Below are 25,014 nucleotides of genomic sequence, written 5' to 3'. Positions count from 1 at the left end.
ACCAATGGCTTGAACGGTTGGTGTTGAACTGTTGAGTTCTGAGGGCATGTCAAAGGCTCAAATCCAAGTTTTCAAGCAGACCAAGAATCTGTGAGCCAATCGTGTGTTAAGTTTTCAAAGTTCAATTTTTTAAAGAATTTCCCGTTTTCTTTCATAGGAGCAAGCTTTCCATGGACCCTTCAAAATGGAGAAATAGGACAAGCATAGGTCACATGTAAGCAGATTTATGGGGTCAAGCCTTTTGCATGTGGAATTGAAATAAAGACTTCAATCCCAAGTTATTATAAATTTTTAACTAAAAAAGAATCCAAGTTATAGATTCACTAAGCTAAATGTCAGATATGGACAAGGAAATACCAACGTTCTTTGCCTCAACAGTCTAACTTTACGGCTCCGTGAATAAATGAAAGTAAATTTCATTTACAATCTTTGCCTTGTCTCTGGTTTCATTTCCAATTTGATCAATATTTTCAATGTTGAATGTTCTTCTCCATTTCTAGCACCTCGATCTGAGAGAATAAAACCTTCTCAGTAAAAAGTATGAGGGAAATTCTCCAGTATCAGTTCATCTTGTAATTTAAAACTTTTTGGAGATTTAATTGAAATGAAATTTCTCTTATGACCATCAATAACTATTAGCCGAATGTTAAATAGAACTAGCAAAAGAAGCTACTTGAAGTTACAAGTGGGATACATGGCTTAAACTAAATGAAGATAGGCTGTTTTGGTAACTGATGAGCTTCTGGGTCAATCAATGAAATGAAATTTAATTATCGTTGATAAAAATGAAAAGATATTTATTGTGGAAAATTGGGTTCCTTTGCAGGTTGCCCTGCTGCGGTGGAAAGCCAAGTTATAGCTTAAATGGGCATGGCTAGGCTCTTATTAGCAGCCTCTTAAATTTGGCAATGCAGTTCATTTCATGGCCTTCTTTCTTTTGGTAAGGGATTGATTTTTCAGAATTTTTCGAAAATGAACAATCTATTAAAACAAAAATGTATATTACTTTAATGCAGCTTTGATCAGGACAAACAACAAACGTTCAACGATTATGATCCAATTCCATCTCCTCTGACAATGCACTCATATGTTCTTTCTTGGAACTTGAAGTTGGGGGGCCTTCTAATCGTATGTAATCATACATAATCCCTTGAAACGGACCGCTGCTTCGTGGTTGCGTCAGGAAGATAGTGTTATCACCTTGTACAAGCAGTTTTCCAGGTATATCTACATTGTACAGCCAGTAGAGTCCATGAATTCCATGCCTTGCAATTGAGTTGTCCCTCCCGAATAGTCCACTTGAAAATAAAGGATTTCCTTTTGGATCATTAATTCGAATCTGTAGATCAAAAAATTCATTTTGTACTAGGGTGAACTTGCATGCTGAATAGGTTGCAGTTTGACAGTAAGACTCTCTTTCCATGGTATTCTTATCAAGTTGAAAATTTGAATAATGTAGTTATATACCTGCAATTCGGATAAAGTTGCAGATGCAATCGCCAAGCGTAATTTATAGGAATTACTCTGATCCACATTGTCAAGTTTGAACCTAATTTGCCATGTTGTTCCTTGATACTTGTTATCATCAGTCTTCCTGTAGTGCAAGAGACATGGTTTAGCTAAGATATGAAAAGTTGACCCCTAACAGAAGAATGGAACTGCTGTATTAGCCAAAACACCCCAAAAGGCTGCTAAATTGGAAGGGAAGAAATCAAAATGAAAAATAAATGTTCAAAATGAAGATGATAAACGAAGTTGCCATGGAATGATAATGAAAGGATATTACCTGGTTACTTGAGCAAAGAACCAATCTTTTTTGTAGTCACTACTGCCAACTGTGTAAACTAGATCTCCAACAGGATACAGTTCTGCATATCTTTCCCATAGTCCATACTGTCTAAACCTGCCAGCGGAAGGGTATATATGCCCAATTTATATTGAATTTCACCACATTATAGCAAAGCATTTGCAAATTGCAGAGGACCTTCTTACATGGAGCTGCTACAAATGGTTGTTCGCAAAATTGAAAAGACAACCGTGGAAAATGATCATAGGGATATTATTTCAGAACTATCATAAATAAATATCAGAATTTCTAAATTATTTTTGGAATGGCATTTGCAAATGCAAAGAATGCCAGAGATAACATTATTAGAAACCATATCACCAGTTGGGAGAAAGAACGGAGACTAACCTATCAGGATGGTTAACATAAAGTTTGTTGATGTACTTAGGATTAGGATCTGGGACATAAAATTCTGCAGCAGAACGATCAGGGATGCCTATTTCCCACAATGTAGGTCCATTTCTCGGAGGTTCATAAATGAGATCACCCACCTCAATATAACTACCTGTATCACATTATACTGACATTAAAACGCTTACTAATACCTGCAAAAATTATAGAGCTTGAACAAATTGCTAAAATTCGAAAAATGTACCTGGAGTTATAGTGATGGCAACATCAGATCGATAATCTCCAATAAAACCAGGAACCCATGCGTAAAGGTTATAATCAGCGGTTCGTATGTCATTGATCAAAAAATAGCCATTTACGTCTGTTTGGGTCCAAAATTGGTAGTCCTATTCGGGAAAATAGCAGGCGCATTATTATATGTAAGTATTCGCTTGGAACTAATTTTACGTCTGTGAAATGTTGTTCCGCCATTGCCTCCTGTGTTTCCATCATATCCTACATACTGTATGCTATAATCGGGTGGCATGAACTTTATATAGAGTACGAGATAGGCTTAATTAGTTACATGGGCAAATGGTAGTCTAATGGAGGGGTTAACAAAATCACCTTGCATTCTCTTTGCCATGAGCCAGCATTTCCTGGTGGAGCCAATCCTATGTAAGCTCCATTTGCTGGTATGTTGTCATCACTAACGTACCTAGACAATATAATCACAAAAAACTGAGAACATGATTTAATCAATTGGCTGTGTTTGATATGCTACATAAGATTAAGAGAAATTAATTAACAATTTTCTTCCTTTCACTATTTCTTTTTACCATCTGACAGCCCCACAGGAAACAACAAGAACGGTGAACAACCATTGTAATGTTGTCAACTCTTATTCATTTTTAAAGTAAAAATGATTTTAGCTTAACTTTCCGAAATCAATTTAAATAGATTTAGTTGACTAAAACAAGAAAATGCCAGAGGACTAAAGATTGCAGCAAAAAGTCTGCATATCTACCTGTCATGCACAAGAAGTCTACCGCTAACACTACCCCGTTGGTCCGATTTAGGAAAATCCTCTGAAGCTGGGAAAGTGTAAGGCCAGCTCTGGACTTCAGTAATCATCTGAAAGCCATTAAGTTATTGACATCAGATATAGGCATTCTAATTGTAAAAGTTATTGTCCAAATGATTGCAGCCTTTCCTGCCAAACCCCAGATTAAACCTGTTCTTTAGCATCCTCCCAAAGCGAAAACGGATCATCTCCTTCCATTGCATAGTTGAGATAGATAAAAACAGGGCCAAACACTTTCTTCCAGGCCTCGCCTGCACTGAATTTCGGCACCAGGTCTTCTCCGGAATAATGAGCACTGAGAAACACCTGATCATACCATTTTCATCATGATTAAATAGAAGTCATCGTTATTCATATAAAAAAATTTTCATATTCCCAGAAGTCGCCATATTCAGATTTCTTATAATCCCAGTGGTGGCTTCAGGCATATAAAAGAAAATTTCAGCTGTAGCGCAATGGTCTTACAGCAAGGGTGGTGGGGCCCACATGAGAGGTTAAGTTCTGTTTGACGGGTCCACCGGAGCGGAACTCGTTGCCGGGTGTGATCATCCAGAATCCTACTGCTGGTTGGTCAGTGCGTATCCAGCCGTGGACTTGGCTGTATCTGTTGTCACATGAATATTGGTACTTGTCATCCACCTAATAAGTCACATTGAAGGATTTCGTTTAGCCAAATTTTCATTCATTCCTATATGATTTGCTTTGTTTAGCAAATTAAGGAGAGACGATATCTTTAATTATTTATGCACTGAAAGTGGCCACCTCTCCTTTCAACTCGGGCTCCACGGGGTCAACCAGGAGGACAGCTTCTGGGTAAGCCAGGGCTTGACCTCTTCCTGGCAACCGGTCATCAGGCAGAGGCATGAATCTTTGCCTACTGTCTGCCATAGCCATGTAGTGAAACCTGTCCACCCAAGAAACTCAGCAGTTAGCGGTCTAAATTTTCTTTCCCTTAAAGTGGAAACTTCTTGTGAAGAACTAAGGATGTCACGGGGTGTATAATTATAGTTCAATCTATTTGTGTTTACTATTCGTCACTAAATTGAAAGAAAAAAAAGTGATAAGTTTATTTCTCTACTTGTCTTTTCTCAGCTTGAATGCGATTCTGGTCTCAGCGAGGTTAAAACCAGGCCAATCTTTCAAGTGCTCATAAATGGCATAAGAGTAGAAGCCTGAGCAACCACGCAGCACAATGAACCTGGTAAAATATGAACATAGTTTTTATATAACCTTCATAATAATAATAATAATAATAACTCCATAGACAATATTGCAGGTTAAAGGGTTGAGCAGTAAGGACCTTTTGTCTATATTTAGAGGAACAAGCCTGCCCTCTTGGGAGGAATCCCACGTCCTTGTGAAGGAGACCTCAACTTGATCCTCATTTTCCACTATAACCTTAAAACTTGTTCCCTTAATCCTGCACAGAAATTAACATGATTTTAATAATTAGCTTATATATATGAAATCAAATTGACTAGACAAAACCATAATTAAAAGATGCACCCGAATCTGCGACTAAAATGAAGTTATGTTTTTGAGTGAAAACTAGGAGATCCACAAAAGAAAAAACTAACTTCAGCGAAGGTTTAACTTCAAACTGGATTGACAGGTTAAAAAAAAAATTACTCATAAACTAAAACTAAAAATGAATCTTACACGTCAAATAAGCCAGCAGTTCCAGCAGTACCCGGTGAGCTCCAAACAAGGTCCCAGTACCTGAATCCATTGGAAAATATAGGCACTACGTTTTTAAGTCACTGCAAGAATCGATACCAAAGTGAAGAACAGAAAGTAAATGAAGATGGAATCCCTCGGCAAAGGAGACTTATACCCTCTATTCGATTCTTCATTTAGAACTTCCAGCAAGTTGTCGATGTCATTATATCGAATGCCGGTCACAATTCCATCAGGGTTCGATAATGTCAGTTGGAGTACGCCATTATCTATCATCACCTGCAAAAACATTGCATGAATATGAAGTTACTTAAATAGTATCTCGAGAGGGACACTTTATCTCCTTCAAGTTATGCTCTTCTTTCTGCAAAGACGAAACTAGAAAAATATTGGAAGAAAAGAAAAGAAATACATGAGTATCCTGAATATGGAGTTGAACCCCAATAGGCGACATGGTTTTTGAAGACTTGACGTTTTTGTTTGCAGGCTAGGTTTTGTCAGAGGTCCATGAAGATTTTGAGAATCCTCGGCAATCTTGCGCAGACAAGTCAGGAGTTCAAAAAGGTTTATAAGCATGTTTTCAGCTTAGTTTCCTTGAACTGGAGATAAAGCATCCTTTTGTCAATTCTTTTATCTTCAACAATCTCTTAACTTGGTCGCCAACGCAGTTTGGTACCATATAGAAGGAAAGCGTGCAAGAGTCGCTACGTGGAGCAGCCAATTACAACATGCATCACAACATCATAAATATGCCGTGGGATTGACTTTTGGATGTGTAGTGCTAAGTATTATAATAATAATAATAAAAAAACTTATCTTAAGATTAGGTCACGGAAAGAACATTGCTCTTGAAAATTAAAACTGATTTTCCACCCACTCTGAATAATATTTCGAGGATACTATTCCAATAACAATATCTTTTTGTGACATTTTTATTTTTAAATAAAAGGTATATGATCTCTGCTTTACATGATCCAGCCCTCCATGGTGGGTCGCGCTTGGTAGGCCTCACACGATTTGGCGTTCCGGCCTATTTATAGCCCATACAGGAGTTGATTGGGCTGATTATAAGGTTGCCAGCATTTTTCCATTCGGCTAGTATATTTTGCCAGGCTTCTTTAAATGGAAAGACAGGTGACCACTAAAGAACGTGCCAAATGAGCATGCCCAATACCATTTGGGATCTGATATTCTGTGTGTCAAATATTCAATTTACTTTCTTAATGACAAAATATTTAATTTACTTTACTAATTTAAACTGATTTCAATTATTTAATTTACTTGGTATAGCACATTGAAATTCAAAATACACTTTCATGTTAGGGTGGTCTTAAAAGTACATAGTTAAACCTATCAGTGCAGTTAACATGATGTTGGGGGACCTTCTAAACGAATGTAGTCATACATGAATCCTTGGAAAGGGCCATTGCATCTTGGTTGCTTCAAGAAGATGGTGTTGTCCCCTTCAACAAGCCGAGTACCTGGTATGTCCACATTGTACAGCATGTAGATCCCATGAATTCCATGTCTTGCTATTGCATTGTCCCTCCCGATCAGTCCAGTTGTAAATAACGGACGATTTGTATTTGGATCGTTAACCCGAACCTAGAGGGGCAGGAAAAATTTTAAGGCTTCATGGTGTAGTTTGAATTAAATGAAGAAAGATTTTCAAAGGCCTGCCCAATCAACCGTGCAGTGTAGTTCTTTACCTGCAATTCAGCTAGAGTAGCAGATGCAAGTGCCACTCGCAATTTGTAGGTACCACTCCGATCCACGTTATCGAGTTTGAAGTTGATTTGCCATGTAGTTCCTTGATATGAATTATCGCTCGTCTTCCTGAAATCCTCAATCATTATTCTCAACTAATATTGAGAAAATGACAGATGATCAAACAAAAACCAATGTTAAAAGCTGTACCTGACAACCTGCGCAAAGAACCAATCTTTCCTATAGTCACTAGCACCGATTGTGTAAACCAAGTCTCCATCAGGATATAATTCTGCATATCTCTCCCACAACCCGTACTGCCTAAACCTGCAAGTCGAGGAAAATGGCAACTAAGAACATATTGAGCAAGGAATTTGCATGGGCATGAAATTCTTGGACTGTTCACATCAAAGAAGTAAACTGGAGGAGAGGATCTCCACAAGAGAAGGCTCCATGCAGGAGGATTTTCTTTCCAAATCTAGTGCCATCAGAAAATGCTACATGGTCATGTGAAAAAATTTCTTAGGAAACTAATGGAACTAAAGTTTTCACTTCCTTGAACGAATAAAGTAAAAGAAACTGGTCGTGCTCACCCTAAAAACTCAAGTTCATCAGATAGCAAAACTCTTTTTAAGAACGCAAAAGAGGGCAGCTAACCTGTCAGGATGGTTAACAAAAAGTCTATTGATATACTTTGGATCAGGATCGGGAACATGAAACTCTGCAGCAGAGCGATCAGGGATGCCTATTTCCCACAATGTTGGTCCATCTCTTGGAGGTTCATATATGATATCACCCATTTCAATGTTACAACCTGTACTACATGTTGCATGAAGCATATCATAATTGTGATGCTAGTCAATTAATGAGTGCACCAAAGTATGAACTACCTGAGCTTATGGTAATGACAACTTCATTCCGATAATCTCCAATAAACCCAGGGACCCATGCATAAAGATTATAATCACCAGGGCGTATATTTCTAATGGAGAAAAGGCCATTCTGATCTGCTTTGGTCCAGAATTGGTAGTTCTAAGCAGAAGTACAACAGCAAAATCACTTTCTTTAAGAGTGCAATTGATTATTTTTGCTAGCATTGTCAAGAAAAATTACAAGCATGAAACTTACATGTCAAAAGAAAAGAATAAAGGACCACAAGTGTCAGCATGCTTTTTGCATGCTCCGTGGAATTATCATAAGTTCAAGCAACCTTACCTTGCTTTCCATTTGCCATGATCCTGCGTTTCCTAGAGGAGCCAAGCCAACGTATGCCCCACTTGCTATTAGATAGTCATTGCTGATATATCTATACAAGTAATTACTAGAAACTGAATGACATTTACATAAAAGTGAAACAAAAAAAGTAGAACAGGAACTAATATTACGTTTTGATCAACCATCCACTAACATGTAGATAAAATAAAAGTGAAATGCAGTAATAGGACGCAAATACAATTTTTATTGGTTCTTCTTGTATTAAATTACATCTCTTCAATTCTTGCATGGCAACAAAAAGAATTATTATAATTATAGTTGATATTATAATTACTGCTATGAATAAGCTATTCTCTTTTCTGATAAGTGACTGCTACGAATAGCGATATAATTTTCCCAATAGTGCTTCTATTCAAAGTTTGTCTGACTAAAACATGTCTCCCACTCGTGAAGTTACTAAGTTGTGAAAGATGTATTATTCGTCTTGCATGCCTACCTGTCTTGGACTAGAAGTCTACCATTAACATTACCCCGTTGTTCTGACTTTGGAAAATCCTCTGAAGCAGGGAAACTATATGGCCAGCTTTGAACTTCAACCATCATCTGCAGATCACTTATACAATTATTTTATTCACAGAATGTCACTACAAATAATCTTGTCCGTTTCAAAGAAAATCGTGGATGGAGTTTCCTATATCAAACCTTGATTTTAGCATCCTCCCACAGCCAAAGGGGGTCATATCCAGGAGTTGCAGAATTAAGATAGATGAAAACGGGGCCAAAAACTTTCTTCCATGGTTCACCAGCTTCAAATCGTGGAACCATGTATTTCCCAGCATAATGTGCACTAAGAAACATCTGCAGATACCATTTGGGTTGAGAGTTAATTTAAGTTCATGATCATAGTAGTGAATATCAGATTATCGAAAAAACCACAAGGTGGTCAAAGATCAAGCACTTACAGCCAGAGTGGTGGGTCCTACATGTGAGGTTAAATTCTGTTTAAGGGGTCCACCAGATCTGAACTCATCGCTAGGTGTGATTTGCCAGAACCCCACCGGTGGGTCAAAGCAGATCCAACCATGGACCCGAAGATCTTTGTTCTCACATGAATACTGGTACTTGTCATCCACCTGCAAGTCAAGAAGTCATAGTAAAACAATATGCATTCCTAAGTCCATACGATATGGAAAAAGCATCCCTAGAACTTAACCGAGCTAGGGTTAGAAATTTTGACTTAATGAAGACAAACGACATTTATGCTTTGCCACATTGGCTAGAGCAAAGTTTGGGATCTGCTCACAATCTAATTACAAAGTGCTTACTGTCGATGATGGAGAAAAATAAAATGGCCTAGAGAAAGCACATAAGGAGGAGAATGGGCATGCAAGAAGTACCTCGCCTGTTAGCCTCTGATCCATGGGATTGACAAAAAGAACTGCTTCTGGATAAGCCAAAGGTTGGCATCTTCCAGTTGATCGGTCATCAGGGAAGGGCATGTATCTTTGCCTGTTATCTGCTATGGCCATGTATTGAAACCTGTGACAAATTCAAAAGTCCACAAAATCAACCAATTTTTACTTACTAAAAATTATTTCACTTGAAACCATACATAGGTGGCTAAATAGCTATACTTAAGTTTAAACGAACTTGATGTCCCATACTGCTGTTCAATCCATTTCTTAACCTATCTAGAATTAGTGAATTGCATAACTAGCTTTAAACAATGACTGGAAGCTACCTTTAACATGCTATAACACATAATTCTTAAAATGAAAACTTATAGTTGAGTCAATCAATTGATACAAAATAAATTCACCAATACTAAGTTGTCTGTCACTGAATCATAACCCTGGATTGACAGGGAAAAAAAAGGATATTTTCTTATAATAGCATTTCTGGACAAATAACAAAGTTTTCAAATTTTCACTTGACATTGTTGGTTTTTCAAAGAAATCCATTAGAAAGCTGTAAGCAGCCGATCTGTTAAAGGAAGAACATGCTATGCATTTATTACTTCTCTTTTCTGAGCTTGAAAGTAATTCTGGTTTCCCCAAGCTCAAAACCAGGCCATTCTTTGAAATGCTCATAAATGGCATAGGAGTAAAAGCCTGATGAACCACGAAGCATTATAAACCTGGAGAAAGATAGTCATGATTAATAATTCTGTAGCTGAAAATCTCGATAACAAACCTATGTATGGTTTAAGCAAGGACCTTTTATCAATATTTAGGGGAATGTACTTGCCCTCGAGAGAGGGATCCCAAGTTCTTGTGAACGAGAGCTCAACTTGTTCCTCATTTTCCATTATAACCCTAAAACTTGTCCCTTGAATCCTGCACAGCAATAATACTTTAGTATAACCACAATGGTAATTATTTTATGGTTAATAAATCAAGTATAATCAAAATCTGAACCATTTTATCCAATCCTGATTGAAATATCGAAGTCAATAAAAAGGAAAAAATTGATAGTAAACTTTGTAAGCAAAGAAGAAATAGTTGTTTGAAAGGAAAACAATAATGACAATGCTTTTGAGATATATAGAAAGAGAATCTCGTATGCAGAGCATGTTGATAGCATGAACTAGCTTAAATAGGAAAGCCTTTTATATGTATTATAAAATTTAGATCAACCAAGTTTCTCTGTTCAATGCATCAAAATCTTGTTGCAACGTAGCTTCCTACCCATCTTGCGTTAAAAAATAAAAAATTTAGGAAACCTATTCGGCCAGTCCAAGTAGAGGGCCCAAAAAAGAGACTTTTAGAATTAAAATCTGGCCTAATGAAGTTAAGTCGAAGTGTTATTCGGTGGTTCTCATATATGCAGAGCAGAGGACAATGGGCGTACACATCAAATATTCCCTTCCCTCCTATTTCATTCCAGTGCAGGTCCCAGTACCTACAATCAGAAAAAATCAGTCAAATGCTGTGGTTTTGCTGTGTATGACAGAAAAATATGTAAGAAACACTTCTAAGCAAGGGACTGTAAGAAAATTTGCCTGTATTGTAACACTTTTTCTATGGCACCTACAAATGCTCCTTCCTCTAAGTTACATAGTCTTACTTAGCGTCTTGATTTCATTAAATTAATTCTATGCTTTGAAATGCCTATTAGCTAACAGTTTTTATTGCCATGCACTTAATTAGTTCCAAATCTACAGATCCTTAACTATCACCACGAGCAGAAGCAACTAGAAAAGAAAACATAATTTGGCAGCAGATTTATGTAATGCTACATACCCTCTATTAGTTTCCTTGTTTCGAACTTCAAGCAAGTTGTCTATGCCATTATACCGTATACCAGTAACAATACCCCCAGGCTTTGATAATGTGACTTGACATATGCCATTATCCATCACCACCTGCAAACATTTTGAATATTGGCAGAAAGGATACTCACAACCAAATCAAACCCCATCAACTGCTAATCTCCAAAAGACTCCATTCAACTCATATATCCATGCATATCAAATTCTAACAATTTCTGGGAATCCAAAGAAAATCAGACGAAAGTGACTTACATAACGGTCTTGAATATGCAATCGGACCCCTTGAGGTGGCATGGGAGCACAAGCTATATCCTGATTCATGATCAATATATCTGAAAATTCAAAAGAAACTATTTTATAAAAAGTGTTACAATTTATCAAAATTGAGAAATAAATCAATTAAAAAAGATGCAAAATGTTCGAGGCTTTGGGTTAGAGAAACAAAGCAATCTCTGCATAGCGTGGGATATTGCATTAAGAAACCTAAAGCAAGAATATAATAAGATAATGGAAAATGTCCGAAAGAAATTGTAAATTTCGAATATAGGATCTTGATCATAACTTGGCTTTACTGCTTCCACGCCAAGACTTCACTATTGCCAGTCCCTTCATTGAAGATGGCTTCAATCAAATCCTTATCATTTCACTTCAACGTGAAATTTCCAAAATAAATAAACATCTCCACAGTCACTATACAATTGAAAGCAACAATTTTAAAATTTTAAATTACCTTGCCTTTCATTCCTGTTACGTTTGTTACAGCGGCCGCAGCCACTGAAAAATTCTATGATCCTCTGCAGTGTGCGTGACATGTACGATCAGTCTGTCAGCGAATCAGGCTGGCGTAAGTTCATCGCACGAGAGAGAAACGGCGGTGATGGCAATGATCGGGTGATCGGAGATGCTTTCGGCGTAGATGCGGCCGTAAGCGATCAGAGAACTACCGTTTGTTATGGTGGTTGATATTCGGCGACAGTTACAGTGGCGGGTAAGTTTTCAACCGTTGAGGAGAGCGTCTCTCATTATATTATAAATAATAATAATAATTATTATTAATTATTATTGTACTAAAAAAATATGCTTTTCTACATTTTTAACATGGATTCAGTTATGAAAGCCGTTGCCACTTGTGATAATGGCAAAGGGGGAATGAGAAAAGAAATTCCTTTTTATTTTCTTAAAACGTATAATTATAAATATATATATATATATAAATTAAAATCTGAACCTCATTAAATGTAACAACGAAAAGCATAATTATGGAATCATAATTTAGCAACAAAAAAAATTTAAAAAGAAATACTAATTATTTGCTTATTCTTTGGAATTCAAAGGCTTAATGTCCCGATATCATAGTAACAAAATTGATTCGATTTTAACCGGTGAAATATTTGCTCATTTTTTATCGCTCATCTCAAAGAAAAATGATCATAAAAAAGGCAAGCCGTTGGCGTTTGGCTCTGAACTACTACCCGGTCAGATGATTTAGTCAATCTCAGAGAACTTCCTGCGTTAGAATCGGGGCAGATTATGTTTAGGATGATGCCAGCCAGGGCACAATGCACACCAAGTCCGCAATATGACATTCATAGTACATAGCTGACACATTATTGTGATAAAAATTTGGTTTTCATAATATTTTTGGTACATTTAGCATTATTATTATTATTGTTATAATTTGGAGTTGCAAAAAGGCAGTCGTTTCATGTATAAAAATTTTTATGAACGAAGAAGCAAATATACTGTCAGTATATTATGATCACAATCTGAATGAGTTTGATACAGCAACAATAAATATAAGCTCTAGGATAATTTGAGATACAGAAATGGAATATTTAGCTCTCAAGCTGATTTACATAAGCCCAGTGTGTATCCTCTACTCTGCTAATGCACCTGACTGGTCTCTGTCTTCTTCTGGAAAAAAAGTGACCCTAATAGAACAGCAATGCCTGTTATTGCAATGGTGAATAGAAGTCTTCTCCGTGAATATTCAGGTGGCTGCCTTCTCTGAGCACCTTGCTCCCTTTCAGCAGCTCTCACATCCCTAAAATGAGGTCCCAAATCCATTACTTAAACCCATGATAATTGGTGTAAAATATTTCTCTTAAGGCAAGGCAGGAAACAAAAGGCCAATCTGACACAATTTTCAGATAACAAATACTTAAGTACATGCGGTGCGTTAAAACGTTGTTTCCGTAAATCTTAGGTGCAAAACAAACTCAAGTTCTTGGGCTTGATCTGATGGTATTTGCCAGAATGGAGTCAAGTCCCATTCATATCAAGGTGACACAAAGACAAGTTAAATTATGCACTATTTTCTGGCTTAAGTAGGGGGTGCCGTTCTTGCCATTGATGAAAGGGAGGGGAAAAAGGACAATGATCATGGCTTATGCAACCATTAATTACACATCACAGCTAAAACCATCTTTTTCAAAATAAAATCACAAGCTAAGTAAATACTTTAACTAGCTATCTTTGAACAGAATGCAGAATCAAACCCAATTACCCAAAGAACTAGCTCTTCACACGACAATATAGTCCACAGAAAGCAATGAACACTTTGCAGTAACTACTAGTTCTCAATTTGCAGACTGAAATTTGCAATGAGTACAAAATGCTAACCTAAACCACACAAGTTACCAACTTTTGCCTGCTAGATACTATGAAGACAAAAATATAAATTCTTGACGTAGGCCATCGATAACAAGCTTAAAAATTGAAAAATAATTTGTGAAAAAGTTATAAGTGATCAATACATCTACCCAAAACATTCCAATGGTAAGTTATAGCATATGTTATATGTACCTGGAAGATCCCACATTTTCTGCAACACCAGTACACCTACTTTCATGGTTATATCTTTCTCTCAGTCTAATGTATCTGTTACACAGATGACACAGCTCCGTCCGGTTCCCACAGACTTCCTAAAATCACAAAGCAACAGTAATATAGTAACAATTTCATCTAACACATACCATCCGAATCCTTATATTGAAAAATGATAACAAAATTAGTACCTGATGCTCAGCCAGATCAATAGCAGGCAATGGAAACTCGCAGAACTCGCAAGTAACAATCCTCTGGGGGCAATTTTCACCTTTATGGATAGCTAGAATTTCACGTTCCATTGTCTCACTGCACAGCGAACAGGCCACCTGCTTGCATACATATGTGGTCAATAGCATCACAAATGTTAATACATGCATTATGTTAGATTTTATAGTAGAAATGCACTTGCACATTACATACAGACATACACAAGCACAATTGAATCAACCCACAACAATCTTGGCTAACCAAAATCATGGTAGACAACACCTACCCATTATTGTTCATCATTAAAGGACTAACTGGAGTCTTTGTATTCTCTTCTGTTTCTCTAAATAATATTTCAAACTTTCATAAAAATGAACATTTACAGTAACTTTCAGGAGGTTGATAATTTGTTTCTACCTTATAACCATAATCTGAGAAAATAGTCTTCCCTTCTAGACAAATTGAGAAATCCAAACCAAAAAGAAAAGACTTGAGTTCAAATGGTGGAATAAAGAAGGAAGGGCGGATTATCAACTCAAATATCCATCAATCTAAACAGGCTTTATCAATTTGCTTTGGAAGAAAAACCACATATCCTAGGCCAATAAGATAATTAGGATGGCAACATGAAGAATATGTCAAATACATTGACAACTTAGTTATCCCTTCCCCACCCCTTCTTCCCAAAATATTTATTGAAAAAAAAATATCAACCTAAGAAAAATTCCAACATTTTGGCAAGATTTGAATGCTATAACCTATTGCTATTTATTAAGCTAAACACAAAGATCACACAATTTTACAGCTTCCAGCTCCAGTAGCATCAGAAAGCTATCATAACGATGGGAAAAGCAGAGAAAGGAAACAACAAAGATAAGAATTGATTCATTTGAAAAGAATCAGAAAGACCTAAACTCACATACCGGAGCATGGGTGTTTAAGAAATGTTCCTGAGCATGCTTTTTTGGAACCATATCACCACAAACTTTACATTTTTCTAGATTCCGGACGCAATGGGCATAATGCAAATCAATATTTGAAGAAGGTATGGGCCTGTCACTGAAACATTTGAAAGGTGAAAATACTCATTAAAATTTCCTGGGCAATGGGATTTCCAAAACTGTTACATATTTGAGTACACCTCCATCCTCATAAAACTTTATTAATAAAGGACATCATTGCAACATTAAAAATTAATTAGCAACCACTTCAAAACTAAGGAATACATCAACACAAGATTCAAAGACCAATAATGTACTTCAATCTTGCATAAGAACAAGGCAATAGATATGAACCCGGGTAATCTGTGATTTACAACTCATTTTCACCATCCCAACTATGTACAGAAAACATAAAGCACACTTCAAGGTCCCTTATACTTGGATTACAAAGTCATTGTTAAAGGAAACAAGCACAACCAAAGAAAGAACCTCCATAAAAACTACCAACACCTATATTGAAATGTTCAAAATGCCCAATGGTCGAAGCCAAATTTTCATACTTCAATAGATTTCAGCTATTGATATAGACAAACGCCTTGATCACATGGACTCAATGCAACCATAAACACATCGAACAAACATAATTTTAGGTCCTAAACGACATTGAAAAAGGAAAGTCAATAAACTCACTCCCATTCCAGCTTGGTTCGGTCAACTTAAATTACTAATCATTTGGTTATGCATGAATTAATCCCCTACTACACGAACTCTGAACAAATCAGGTAACAAGAATCCTCCGCAACGCAATTTTAAAAATTCAAAAGAGAAATGCGAATTTTTAAGCTTATATAAACAAAATCTCAGATGATAAGAGAACAAACAACCAAAAGAACTGAGATCAGGAAGACAAGAAAGCAAATTACGTTGACAATTCAACGAATTAAAATTAATTCTAGAAACGATCACAAAAGTATATAATTCGAAGAAAGCGTTAAAATGATCACAAAATACCAGTGATTGCATATGCGCGTGGTTTCGTCCGAAGCAATTGCCATAGCGATCCGCTCAAAATCTTTGGTCCACATAAAAATAATAATAAGAAATCAATGAAAAATAATTAATTGAGGGGGAAATCGGACAAGGGCGAATTAAAATTTAGTGATGAAGATTACTAATTAAACCTGCAAGAAGCCTGGATTTTCGTTCGAGACTCTCCTCTTTCCCTGTTCCTTTTTTCAAGATTCGTAAGAGAGGAGAAAATAAAATAAAAAAAAGAAAATCAGAGCGAAGACTCAGAGAGTTTCAATTAATTACTTCTTTGGTTGAGCGAACAACTTTAGATGAATGACTTTGGCCTTTGGGACCACCCATGGAGTACACCATTCAGCTTTTTCCCCCACGCGCCTTTCAAGGCGGTGAGTGCCACGATTATCGGCAATTTGGGCCATGGCCTTTTAAAGTTTTTGGACTTAAATTTCATGATTGGGCCTTCAGCAGTAACCCTTCAGAAATAACTCTATGATAGCTTGATTTCCATTTTCATAAATCTACAAAAATTATCAATTAATTTCTTTTCTTTTCTTAACAAATCAAAAAATTCCTTGGTTACGAGGAAGAAATTAAATAAAAATTTCAGTATATTATTGTATATACATTTATATACATAACTTATACGTATACTAATTTAGAAAAAAGATGAAAAATCTTATAATATATTAATATATATATAATTTACTAATCAATGTAAAATATTTCCTAAGGCAAATATTGCACTTTTCGCATTATCTTTACTAGTAGTTCAACTTAATTTAACCATGCATTTATGTATATATACATTTGCGGAAACTTTATGTATATAAAATCTCTAGTTCAGAACCTTGACTCTTCCAAATGGTTAATTAATAAGTACTAACTCGGTTTGGGAAGTGTCCACTCTAAGGAATCTTTAGCTATAGCCTAATTGAAAGTTAGGTGGCCCTCTATTTTTACCTAACAAATTAACAATTCTAAGCTTTTGCTTCATTGGTGAGCTTGTTCAATATTTGTTCGGTTTCTTTTTGGTTATGCATTATCTAATAAAGATAACTTAAATCCCCTAAGGTTAGCCAATTGAGTGCATTTATTTTTAGCCATCGCGACAACGTTTTCCACACCAGGCTGCCGTGCATGGGTAGAAACCTAGACGGCTTTATAATGAAAAAAGCCTCCAAAATTGAATAAAAATGTATAAAGAAAACTAACAACTGATGGTCTTAACGACCTGAAGTAAGCAATGAACCTAACTCACCTCCATCTTTACCAACTATTGTGCACGAAGCCTCCAAATTTTTCTTTTCTGCTTTAGAATATATAATGTTGCACCATGTTGTCGGTTAATGTAATTAATTAATAATATGGTATTAAAAGGGTACGTACTAATTAATTAACTTGATAAACAGGATTCTGCAATTATTATGTTAATGTCCTCATAGGAAATCTTTTCCTTTAATTATAAATTGAACCCCTGTCCTTTACCTTTGATCCTATGAGTTTCTGCTCTTTATTGGTGCTTTGAAGACAATGGAAAGGAAAAATTAAGTTATTCTAAGTCGGGGTTTGGACCTTTCCTATTCTAGGAATATTGCAAATTAGGTTCCCCCAACTCCCCCTCTCCCCTTGTCCAAGCTTCCTATTTGATCGATGCTTGCATCTGCAGTTCGGCCGCATGACGGTGTTGATAATAATTGAGATGGAAACAAAGGCACACTTATAATTAAGTTAGTTCTAAATTAATACAAACTAAGTTTCCTTTTTGGGAGAAAAATATTAAAACAATAGCTAGCACACTTGAATTACGTCTATAGATAAGCCTAGGGGTGGAGTTAGAGTATTTTTGAAAAGGAGGTCAAACAAAAAAAACACTTAACAGTTAAAGAAAACTTTATATGTTATTTAATTTTTAATAATTTAAAAGATACCAAAAAATATTGAACATACCAAAATATATATATTAATAGTAATGATGTTATTATATATATATATATATATCCTCCAAAGCAATGAGAAGCTCCGCCCCTGGATAAGCCTTGCATGCCACTAATTCTTAATGAGTTTTATACTTAAAATGAGTTGGATTCCAATTTACCTTTTTCATATCAATAAAAAGAAATATGCATCTTTTTAATTTATCATATTCATCCATCTATTAGCTTTAAGTGAATTAATTGAAGTGATAATAAAAAATAAAATTGGTATATGCACCAATCTCTCTAATTTATTATATTCGCGTACCTCCTAGTTTTAGGTAAATTTAACTATTTAAATTGACACCAAGACAAATAGGATCTATATTCCATTAAAAAAATTCTAGAAATAATTTTTACCCTTTGTTACTAATTAATGTTTACTCAAATTAGCTCATATTTGAAACTTGTGAAGCCTAGAGACTGCATTTTGGCTAAAAAGGAAAGTATGGGGATAGCGTGTTGCTTTGTAGTTTGTACTCATGATAAAACAAAATATAAAATAATATATATTATCCATCATATCCAATCAATAAATAGAGTAAAAGTTGAAGATTTGACATTAAAAATTGTCTAGTCAATTGTGGCATGCGGTATCATTGTGTTGCAATACAGATTATACTTTCAAGTTGCTATTAAGTAATTGCTCAGAATCAACATATGGCATCAAATTAGATGGTTGTTCAACGATCGATTAGTTCACTAAGGGTAAATAAACAAAATTATGATTAATATATAGAAAATGCATGTCCTCTAATTTTACGGGTATTATAAATTATACAGTAGAAATTAGATTAATAAATGATTTATTAATTATTTCATCTGTAATAAATGATAAATTTTTGATCGGTTGGAGGGTAAAGACTTGAGTGTACAAGGTAAAAAGCAAAGCTCGAACATGGAAATTGATGAACAAGAAAAGTGGACTGGAAATGATGAGACACATTTGACAGAAAAGCCCATCTTATACTTAACCCAAAGCCAAGATTTAGGGAAAAGAAAAGTTCAACTTTTGTTTCTTGTTGTTATGTAAAAATTCCATGCACATTCTTTTGCGGTTGTATTTTCTAATCATGAAAAGTACAAGTTTGTTTCACAATATTGTTCAATGGGTTTGGCATATCCACTGGGAAAAGAGCTTTCAGGTGGAGCCACAGCCATTTCCAAAGGAAACATCATGCCCTTCTCCTCCTTCCTTAAAAAGGCCAAATCTCTAAAGATAAAGATTGCTTGCTCTCTCAGCAATAAACATCGAACACAGCAAATTAAAAACAACTAGTACTAATTAGCAAATGAGAAAATGACTTTGCATATTTAAAAAGCAACTCTTCCCAGTCTTTTCTTTTTTTGTTTGGGGGTGGATTAAAGTAATGCAAGTCATAATGGGAAATGGCCTTTTTCTTGGTCCATGCACTAATATCATTGGGCTGATGATTGACACTTGTCCTTGCTTTTTTGTTGGAAGCTTGGAAAATTATATTATTCTAACCCATTTCCCTTTATTTTCTCCTCCTTAATCCCAAATGATTCCCATTGGTCTATTCTTAAAGTAGCATCAAATTTTATTGGACTAGGCCCACGTGGTTCACGTGGGTTCGACCAATCGTAGTTTCAGGTTTCGAGCAGCTCCCAACCCTAGTCTATATAACTATTAAACAGCCCTTTTTACCCCAGAACTGAAAATGCCGTAATTCTCAGCAGAAGTTGCAAAAATATGGAGTAAAATTTAACAAGTTGTACATGTTAGAGCACGATTAATTCCTAAAGGCAAACTTTCAGGTGCTTTTTGCCTCTGATCATTCGAAGAAGTTAAACCTTTTGTTCTGCCATTGGACAGAACTCCATAACGGGGAGGGGAAGAACAGCATGTACTGGCCAACGCTGACGTTGGTGTCGTCTTCACGTGTTTTTGGCTGCCCATGATCACAGATTTTTGTTCCTGGAATGGAACATCAACCTCGAGCAATGACTACAGCTTACCTGATCGGATATTTAAAATTATCCAAAGTTGAGAAGAATCCTAGGATTGTGTTTTGTGCACATCATACAGCATCACATGCTTTTACAAGGTTAGTGGAGGACATGATCATATATCCGGATAATATGGGTTCAGAATTCGATCAATGGATCATAATGCAAATTAAACTTCATTTGAACGGTATTTTTTTCCAACTTCTGCTTGAAATATAATCATATTATATATATTAATTTTAGAGAAAATTAAGGTTGCTGTGTGCCCTAATACAAGAAAGCTCCTATATCAAATCTGGTCTGGTTTTTCAACCAAAAACTCATCTGAGTTGACATTAACATGTTTTAAACATTTATATAAGATAAGGGTTTCTTTCCCATGTGGGCTAGGACTCTGAATTAATTAAAATGGCTGGCATGGAAGACTTGCTACTATATTTAAGGGAAAAAAAAGTTGAACGTGATTGTTTCCTTTCTTTGGTTTTTTTGTCCTTTTCCTTTCCCATCTCTTTCATGAGGCCATTTTTTTATTTCTTATAACATAGCATAGTTTAAGAGGAGTAATACATTAAATTCATTCTTTACACAACTTCAACGTAATTAATTAAATTATAAATACAAGCATCATAATGTAGAAGTATTATATATATAGTATGTTCCAAAAGTGGATATAGATCACTGTTTTAAGCCATTGTGGTGCCATTATCTGCCCAGATGAACCTGCATTTATCATTATTTTATTGATTTTAAAATTGTAAAGTTGCCATCCAACGCAACTTGCATTACCTTTAGTGGCATAGGACACTGGATTGTTTGACAGATTGCCGCAAGTGATGGATCTACCATGGATATTCACAAGACCATCATCATCCCAAAAAGGAAACATAAATTTTATGATGCAGTTCAATTAGCAAGCTGAACCAAAAAAATTGACTTGAATTTAATCATATGTAAATGAAGCATTTGCAAAGATGATAAATTTTTTCTTATTTTAAGTACATCTTTTTAAAGATGCTACAATCTACCCTAAGGTGTAAATATATAAATATAAATATATATATATTTCAACAAATGCATTTGAAATCATGAAAATGAAAAGAAAATACATAAAAGGAATATGCTTTTTCATTTTTAAATTTTTCAGATTCAAGTAGGACCTCCTATATGTATTGGTATAATTATTTGTTCGATTGACAGAAGGTGCAATGGGAGGAAGTCAGGAAGATATTAATCATGTTTTGATGTTATAGACCTGATTGTTAATTAAATTAGAGGTATATGTATTTTTATTATGAGGCATTTCCTTCATATAATGCATCTGTGTTGTAGATTTGGGCTAATACTATACAACGAAGTAACTTTTCTTTTCATTTATAAAGAAAATCCATTTCTTGACAAGATGAAATGTATGATTAAGAGTCTTCTCAATTAATTAGTTTAATCGTACGGTTTAATTTGTTGTACATCTTCCACCTAATTATTTTTAAAGTACCCAAAGACTTGGGGTTGTAAGAGAGCATGATTACATCAAATTTTTAATCTACATAATTAAATGAAGAATGCATTAATTATGTATCTGCTTTTATGATTTATTTTTTTAATATAAATTCATAAAAATTAATATTATTAAAATCTTAGACCTCTGCCTTAAGAAGATAATTACAAACTTATATGGGTGTATATATGCTTGTATATGTCATATGACACCGATTATATGTCCCATTCAATAATATAACTATATTCTTTTTGTACATTATATAGTTATCTTTGATGATAAACATTGTAGTTACAAATAAACAATGGCTACATTAACATATTATGTATCAGCTTGATATAGCAGTCACATCTTACCTCGTAGGAGAAGAAAAACTAAGAGATTTGGAGTTCAAATCCTTTTTCCAATTTTAATAATAGAAAGAAAAATAAATACATAAATAATAATAAGGAAAGGGAAGTATAGAAACATCACAAGCAGACTAAACATTAGCATAATTTATAATTCTGCGTATAACGAGTTATACTTGATAAAAAAATTTAAGTTTTCTCTTAATTTAAAAGTTAAACGGAGAAATGAGTGATTTGAAATTGAAATCTCATTTTAAAAATAATGCGTGATTACCAAAAAGTATATATGCATTTTAAATGAATTGTCAGTTGATTATGACAAAAGGATAATAATTTTGTCGTCATACATAATTTTGATTATATTTTTTTTATACAGACAGCTGGATTCATAATCATTATATTTTGAATCACTTGAAAGCAACTTATATAAATAATTATTCATCATATTTAACTCTAAACCGAACATAATGAATGAATTATACATATCGAGAAAGAGCATCCTTATGATTTTATTGCATCCTTGTCACATTCACGACTTCCCCCACACTCCAACCTTCACCTTCTTCCCCTTTTTTATTTTTAAAGAACACATTTCTCCTTTCACCCCTTTTGATATTGACTAATCTCTAAAAAAAGAAGCAAGAGTCTACCTATTGGCACTAAAGGCAACATGTGATTTACTTTAAAAACATAAGAATACATTTACCGATATAATTATTGCAAACCAATGACTTTTTAACAGAGCAATCATATTTAAACTCCATTAAGGTAGCTCAAGACCCTCCTAAGAATTATTGTCATATTTAAAAACTTTTTTATAGATACAATCAATAATTAAAAGTTTGAATAACATAAGTTTGCTTAATAATAATAAATCATCAAGATGTCATTCCAACATGATGTGCTATATTTTCCTTTGTTATAATTATTTATGCTATGGATGATAAATTAATGCTTATGAGTATGAATTATCTCCATCTTATCTCTACCTAAACAAGAGGAAGGAACTCCCAATTTTGTACAAATTCCCACGTAGGGATTTTCTTGATGGAGGAGTAGAAAGATTTGTGCAAGTTGAGTGTCGCTAAATCTAATGCTTTAATTTAATAGATCCGAAGATCTATAGGTGGGTTTCAGATGAGCTGATGGGTTGACAGTGCCACAACCTGGGAACTTGGTTTGTCAGAAACTTAAGGAAGAAACACAGAGGATCAGGTGCCTGTTCTTACTGACAAATTATATAGTGGGAAGAAAAACATATTTCAGGATCCTTGGCAACATCAAAAGTTTTTGGATATTTTCGCCCTGAAACTGGGAGTTTTTGAGTGCCGCTGCACGACCTCCAATTTCCTAATTAGGAAACCTTAAAAACTTAAAAATGGAAACCCCTTTCCCATCCTCCACATCTTTTTCTGACACGTGGTGGCGCACCCAAGTCAGCCAGTTTAATGACCCAAATCGCCCCTGCCTTCCCATTCAATGCCAGATATGTTCCTGTGCTTCAGCTGAAATGACGAGGATGTCCTCAGAAAAATTATGGGAGAGTGGTTTTCCACGTAGAAAAAGCGCAACATCACGGTAGGAAATGACAGGCATTATCATGGCAATAGCATATTATCTTTCATATCTTTTCAAGTGAAATTACATGGTCGTCAGCTTTTTCGTGACTCTCGCCTTTGATTTGACTTAAACTAAATTGGAACAATACCAACGCCATTTATTTTGCCTGTTCGGTGCTTTTTTTACCCCATATGTTTTACTAATTTTTTTTTCATTTAATTTTTCTAAGGTGGTGGGCAGTGGGCTAAATGTCTAAGCAGTTGCTTTAATTGGATGACTTTGATGCTTACTTAGGAAGACATGGATTGTGGCTTGACAAGTTGCCAAATAAATCCAAACATCCTTTTACCCATTTTGAGAAAGCATTTTGTAGAGCAGGCGAAGCTTGGTTGGAGCAAACTGTTGAGAATTTTGTTTGATGTCACCCAATAAAAGGATCAATCTTTCTTGCAGGAGGTCAAGGACTGCTATAAATCTAGCCAACAATAGCTTTGTCCAACAACTTCAAGACACTTTCTTAATCATCATACATTATCCCACAAAAAAAAATGACTATGAATGAATCAGACCTAAAGATCAAAATCACAGACCTAATTCTGTTAGATTGACTTGTTAATAGTTTCCATTTCAATATCTATCGTTTTTGGGTCATTTGCTTAACCTTAATGGTTAGCTCATACATCCTTTTTAATAAAACGGTTTAAGATATTAATCATAAACACCGTTGTCTATATATATATATATAGGCCTAATCTTTCTTAAATTGATTGTCATAGTACATATCTGAATATATAAAAGGTTTTGGCATGCACCACTTGCTTTTTTCTTTTAATTATTAACGATCAAAAGTTGATTTAAAATCAAAGTTAATGTTTGATTATCTACCCTTTCATTATTCTAAATCAATCTTGTGCATATATATATTATTTGAATTTCACTTTCATTAGAAATGGGAGATTAAGGGCTACTTATTATTAATATTCATTATTAGCTTGTAAATTTTGCACCAACAGTAGATTGAATTTAAACCAAATAAAACAAAATCAGAATTGATGTATTTACTTTTCAAGCTTATAAAATGACCACCTGCATTTTTAATGACAAAAAGAGTTTATTAAAGCTAACAAATTTGAATTGAACTGCACAGAGTTATTGAATTTTTGAAGAACCGTACCCAATAAAGGAGAAGAAAAGAAAAAAGAAATGGAAGCCAATTGACTTCTTGGTAAGTCTTATAAAACTGAATAAATCATATATATATATTTATTTATTTTTTGCATTTTCACGCAATGTTTACTGGTGCTCAAAAATAAAATAATCAGGTGGTTGTCCTTGACAATGACAGCCTCCTCTCCAGCGCTGTCACTTTAGCCCACCACTCCCACAGCTGCACCGGGGGACACAACGGCCATTTTAAAATTTAAAGACACAAATTCGAATTTTATTGAAAAAAGAAGATTTTCCCCAAAATAGGAAATACGGGTCGACCCACGCGTCGATCATCTATAAGGGGGACGGCTCTTTTCCCC

General features: G+C 35.0%; 3 protein-coding genes across 4 annotated transcripts; all 3 read right to left on the bottom strand.

Annotated features, from left to right (window-relative positions):
* Positions 1–1,083: 1,083 nt before the first annotated feature.
* On the bottom strand, positions 1,084–5,466 carry LOC110416323 (uncharacterized). The gene is given in 16 exon segments (XM_021428293.2): positions 1,084–1,116; positions 1,118–1,339; positions 1,468–1,594; positions 1,787–1,903; positions 2,195–2,351; positions 2,442–2,583; positions 2,804–2,894; positions 3,204–3,310; positions 3,411–3,566; positions 3,726–3,899; positions 4,023–4,164; positions 4,339–4,458; positions 4,561–4,680; positions 4,920–4,979; positions 5,095–5,216; positions 5,350–5,466. Coding segments are annotated over 16 exon segments (1,932 nt in total). The 5' UTR covers positions 5,392–5,466.
* A 706-nt stretch (positions 5,467–6,172) lies between these two features.
* LOC110416322 (uncharacterized) lies at positions 6,173–12,156 on the bottom strand. 2 transcript variants are annotated; one of them, XM_021428291.2, is made up of 16 exons: positions 11,861–12,156; positions 11,383–11,480; positions 11,102–11,223; positions 10,710–10,760; positions 10,076–10,195; positions 9,877–9,996; positions 9,257–9,398; positions 8,822–8,992; positions 8,562–8,717; positions 8,356–8,462; positions 7,860–7,950; positions 7,535–7,676; positions 7,302–7,458; positions 6,855–6,971; positions 6,647–6,773; positions 6,173–6,542 (listed from the first exon to the last, which is right to left on the bottom strand). In XM_021428291.2, the coding sequence occupies exons 1-16, from the start codon at positions 11,940–11,942 to the stop codon at positions 6,300–6,302; spliced, it is 2,046 nt and encodes a 681-aa protein (XP_021283966.1). In that variant the 5' UTR covers positions 11,943–12,156; the 3' UTR covers positions 6,173–6,299. The 2 variants fall into 2 exon arrangements, with proteins under 2 accessions (XP_021283966.1, XP_021283967.1); XM_021428292.2 differs by having other exon boundaries at positions 11,383–11,462.
* Positions 12,157–12,831: 675 nt separating this feature from the next.
* On the bottom strand, positions 12,832–16,441 carry LOC110416627 (TRAF-type zinc finger-like protein). Its single transcript, XM_021428654.2, has 6 exons — positions 16,289–16,441; positions 16,119–16,179; positions 15,090–15,225; positions 14,148–14,285; positions 13,936–14,054; positions 12,832–13,174 (listed from the first exon to the last, which is right to left on the bottom strand). The coding sequence occupies exons 2-6, from the start codon at positions 16,160–16,162 to the stop codon at positions 13,015–13,017; spliced, it is 597 nt and encodes a 198-aa protein (XP_021284329.1). The 5' UTR covers positions 16,163–16,179; positions 16,289–16,441; the 3' UTR covers positions 12,832–13,014.
* Between the last annotated feature and the right edge of the window lie 8,573 nt (positions 16,442–25,014).

Source organism: Theobroma umbraticum, unplaced genomic scaffold (genome assembly GCF_002168275.2).
Source record: "Theobroma umbraticum cultivar Fairchild unplaced genomic scaffold, ASM216827v3 scaffold_51.0, whole genome shotgun sequence".
NCBI classification, from domain to species: Eukaryota; Viridiplantae; Streptophyta; class Magnoliopsida; order Malvales; family Malvaceae; genus Theobroma; species Theobroma umbraticum.
Note: the sequence above shows the minus strand (reverse complement) of the source record. Positions and strands in the feature narration are given on the sequence as shown.

Excerpts from the sequence above, each read along its gene's own strand:
- LOC110416322 (XM_021428291.2), bottom strand. The coding sequence starts at position 11,942 with ATGTCACGCACACTGCAGAGGATCATAGAATTTTTCAGTGGCTGCGGC. Across the intron at positions 8,718-8,821 it reads TAGGACCCACCACTCTGGCT|ATGTTTCTTAGTGCACATTA; the intron begins GTAAGTGCTTGA and ends TGGTATCTGCAG. Across the intron at positions 7,459-7,534 it reads TGTCATTACCATAAGCTCAG|GTTGTAACATTGAAATGGGT; the intron begins GTAGTTCATACT and ends CATGTAGTACAG.
- LOC110416627 (XM_021428654.2), bottom strand. The coding sequence starts at position 16,162 with ATGGCAATTGCTTCGGACGAAACCACGCGCATATGCAATCACTG. Across the intron at positions 14,286-15,089 it reads TCTTAAACACCCATGCTCCG|GTGGCCTGTTCGCTGTGCAG; the intron begins GTATGTGAGTTT and ends GTATGCAAGCAG. Across the intron at positions 14,055-14,147 it reads TTGATCTGGCTGAGCATCAG|GAAGTCTGTGGGAACCGGAC; the intron begins GTACTAATTTTG and ends TTGTGATTTTAG.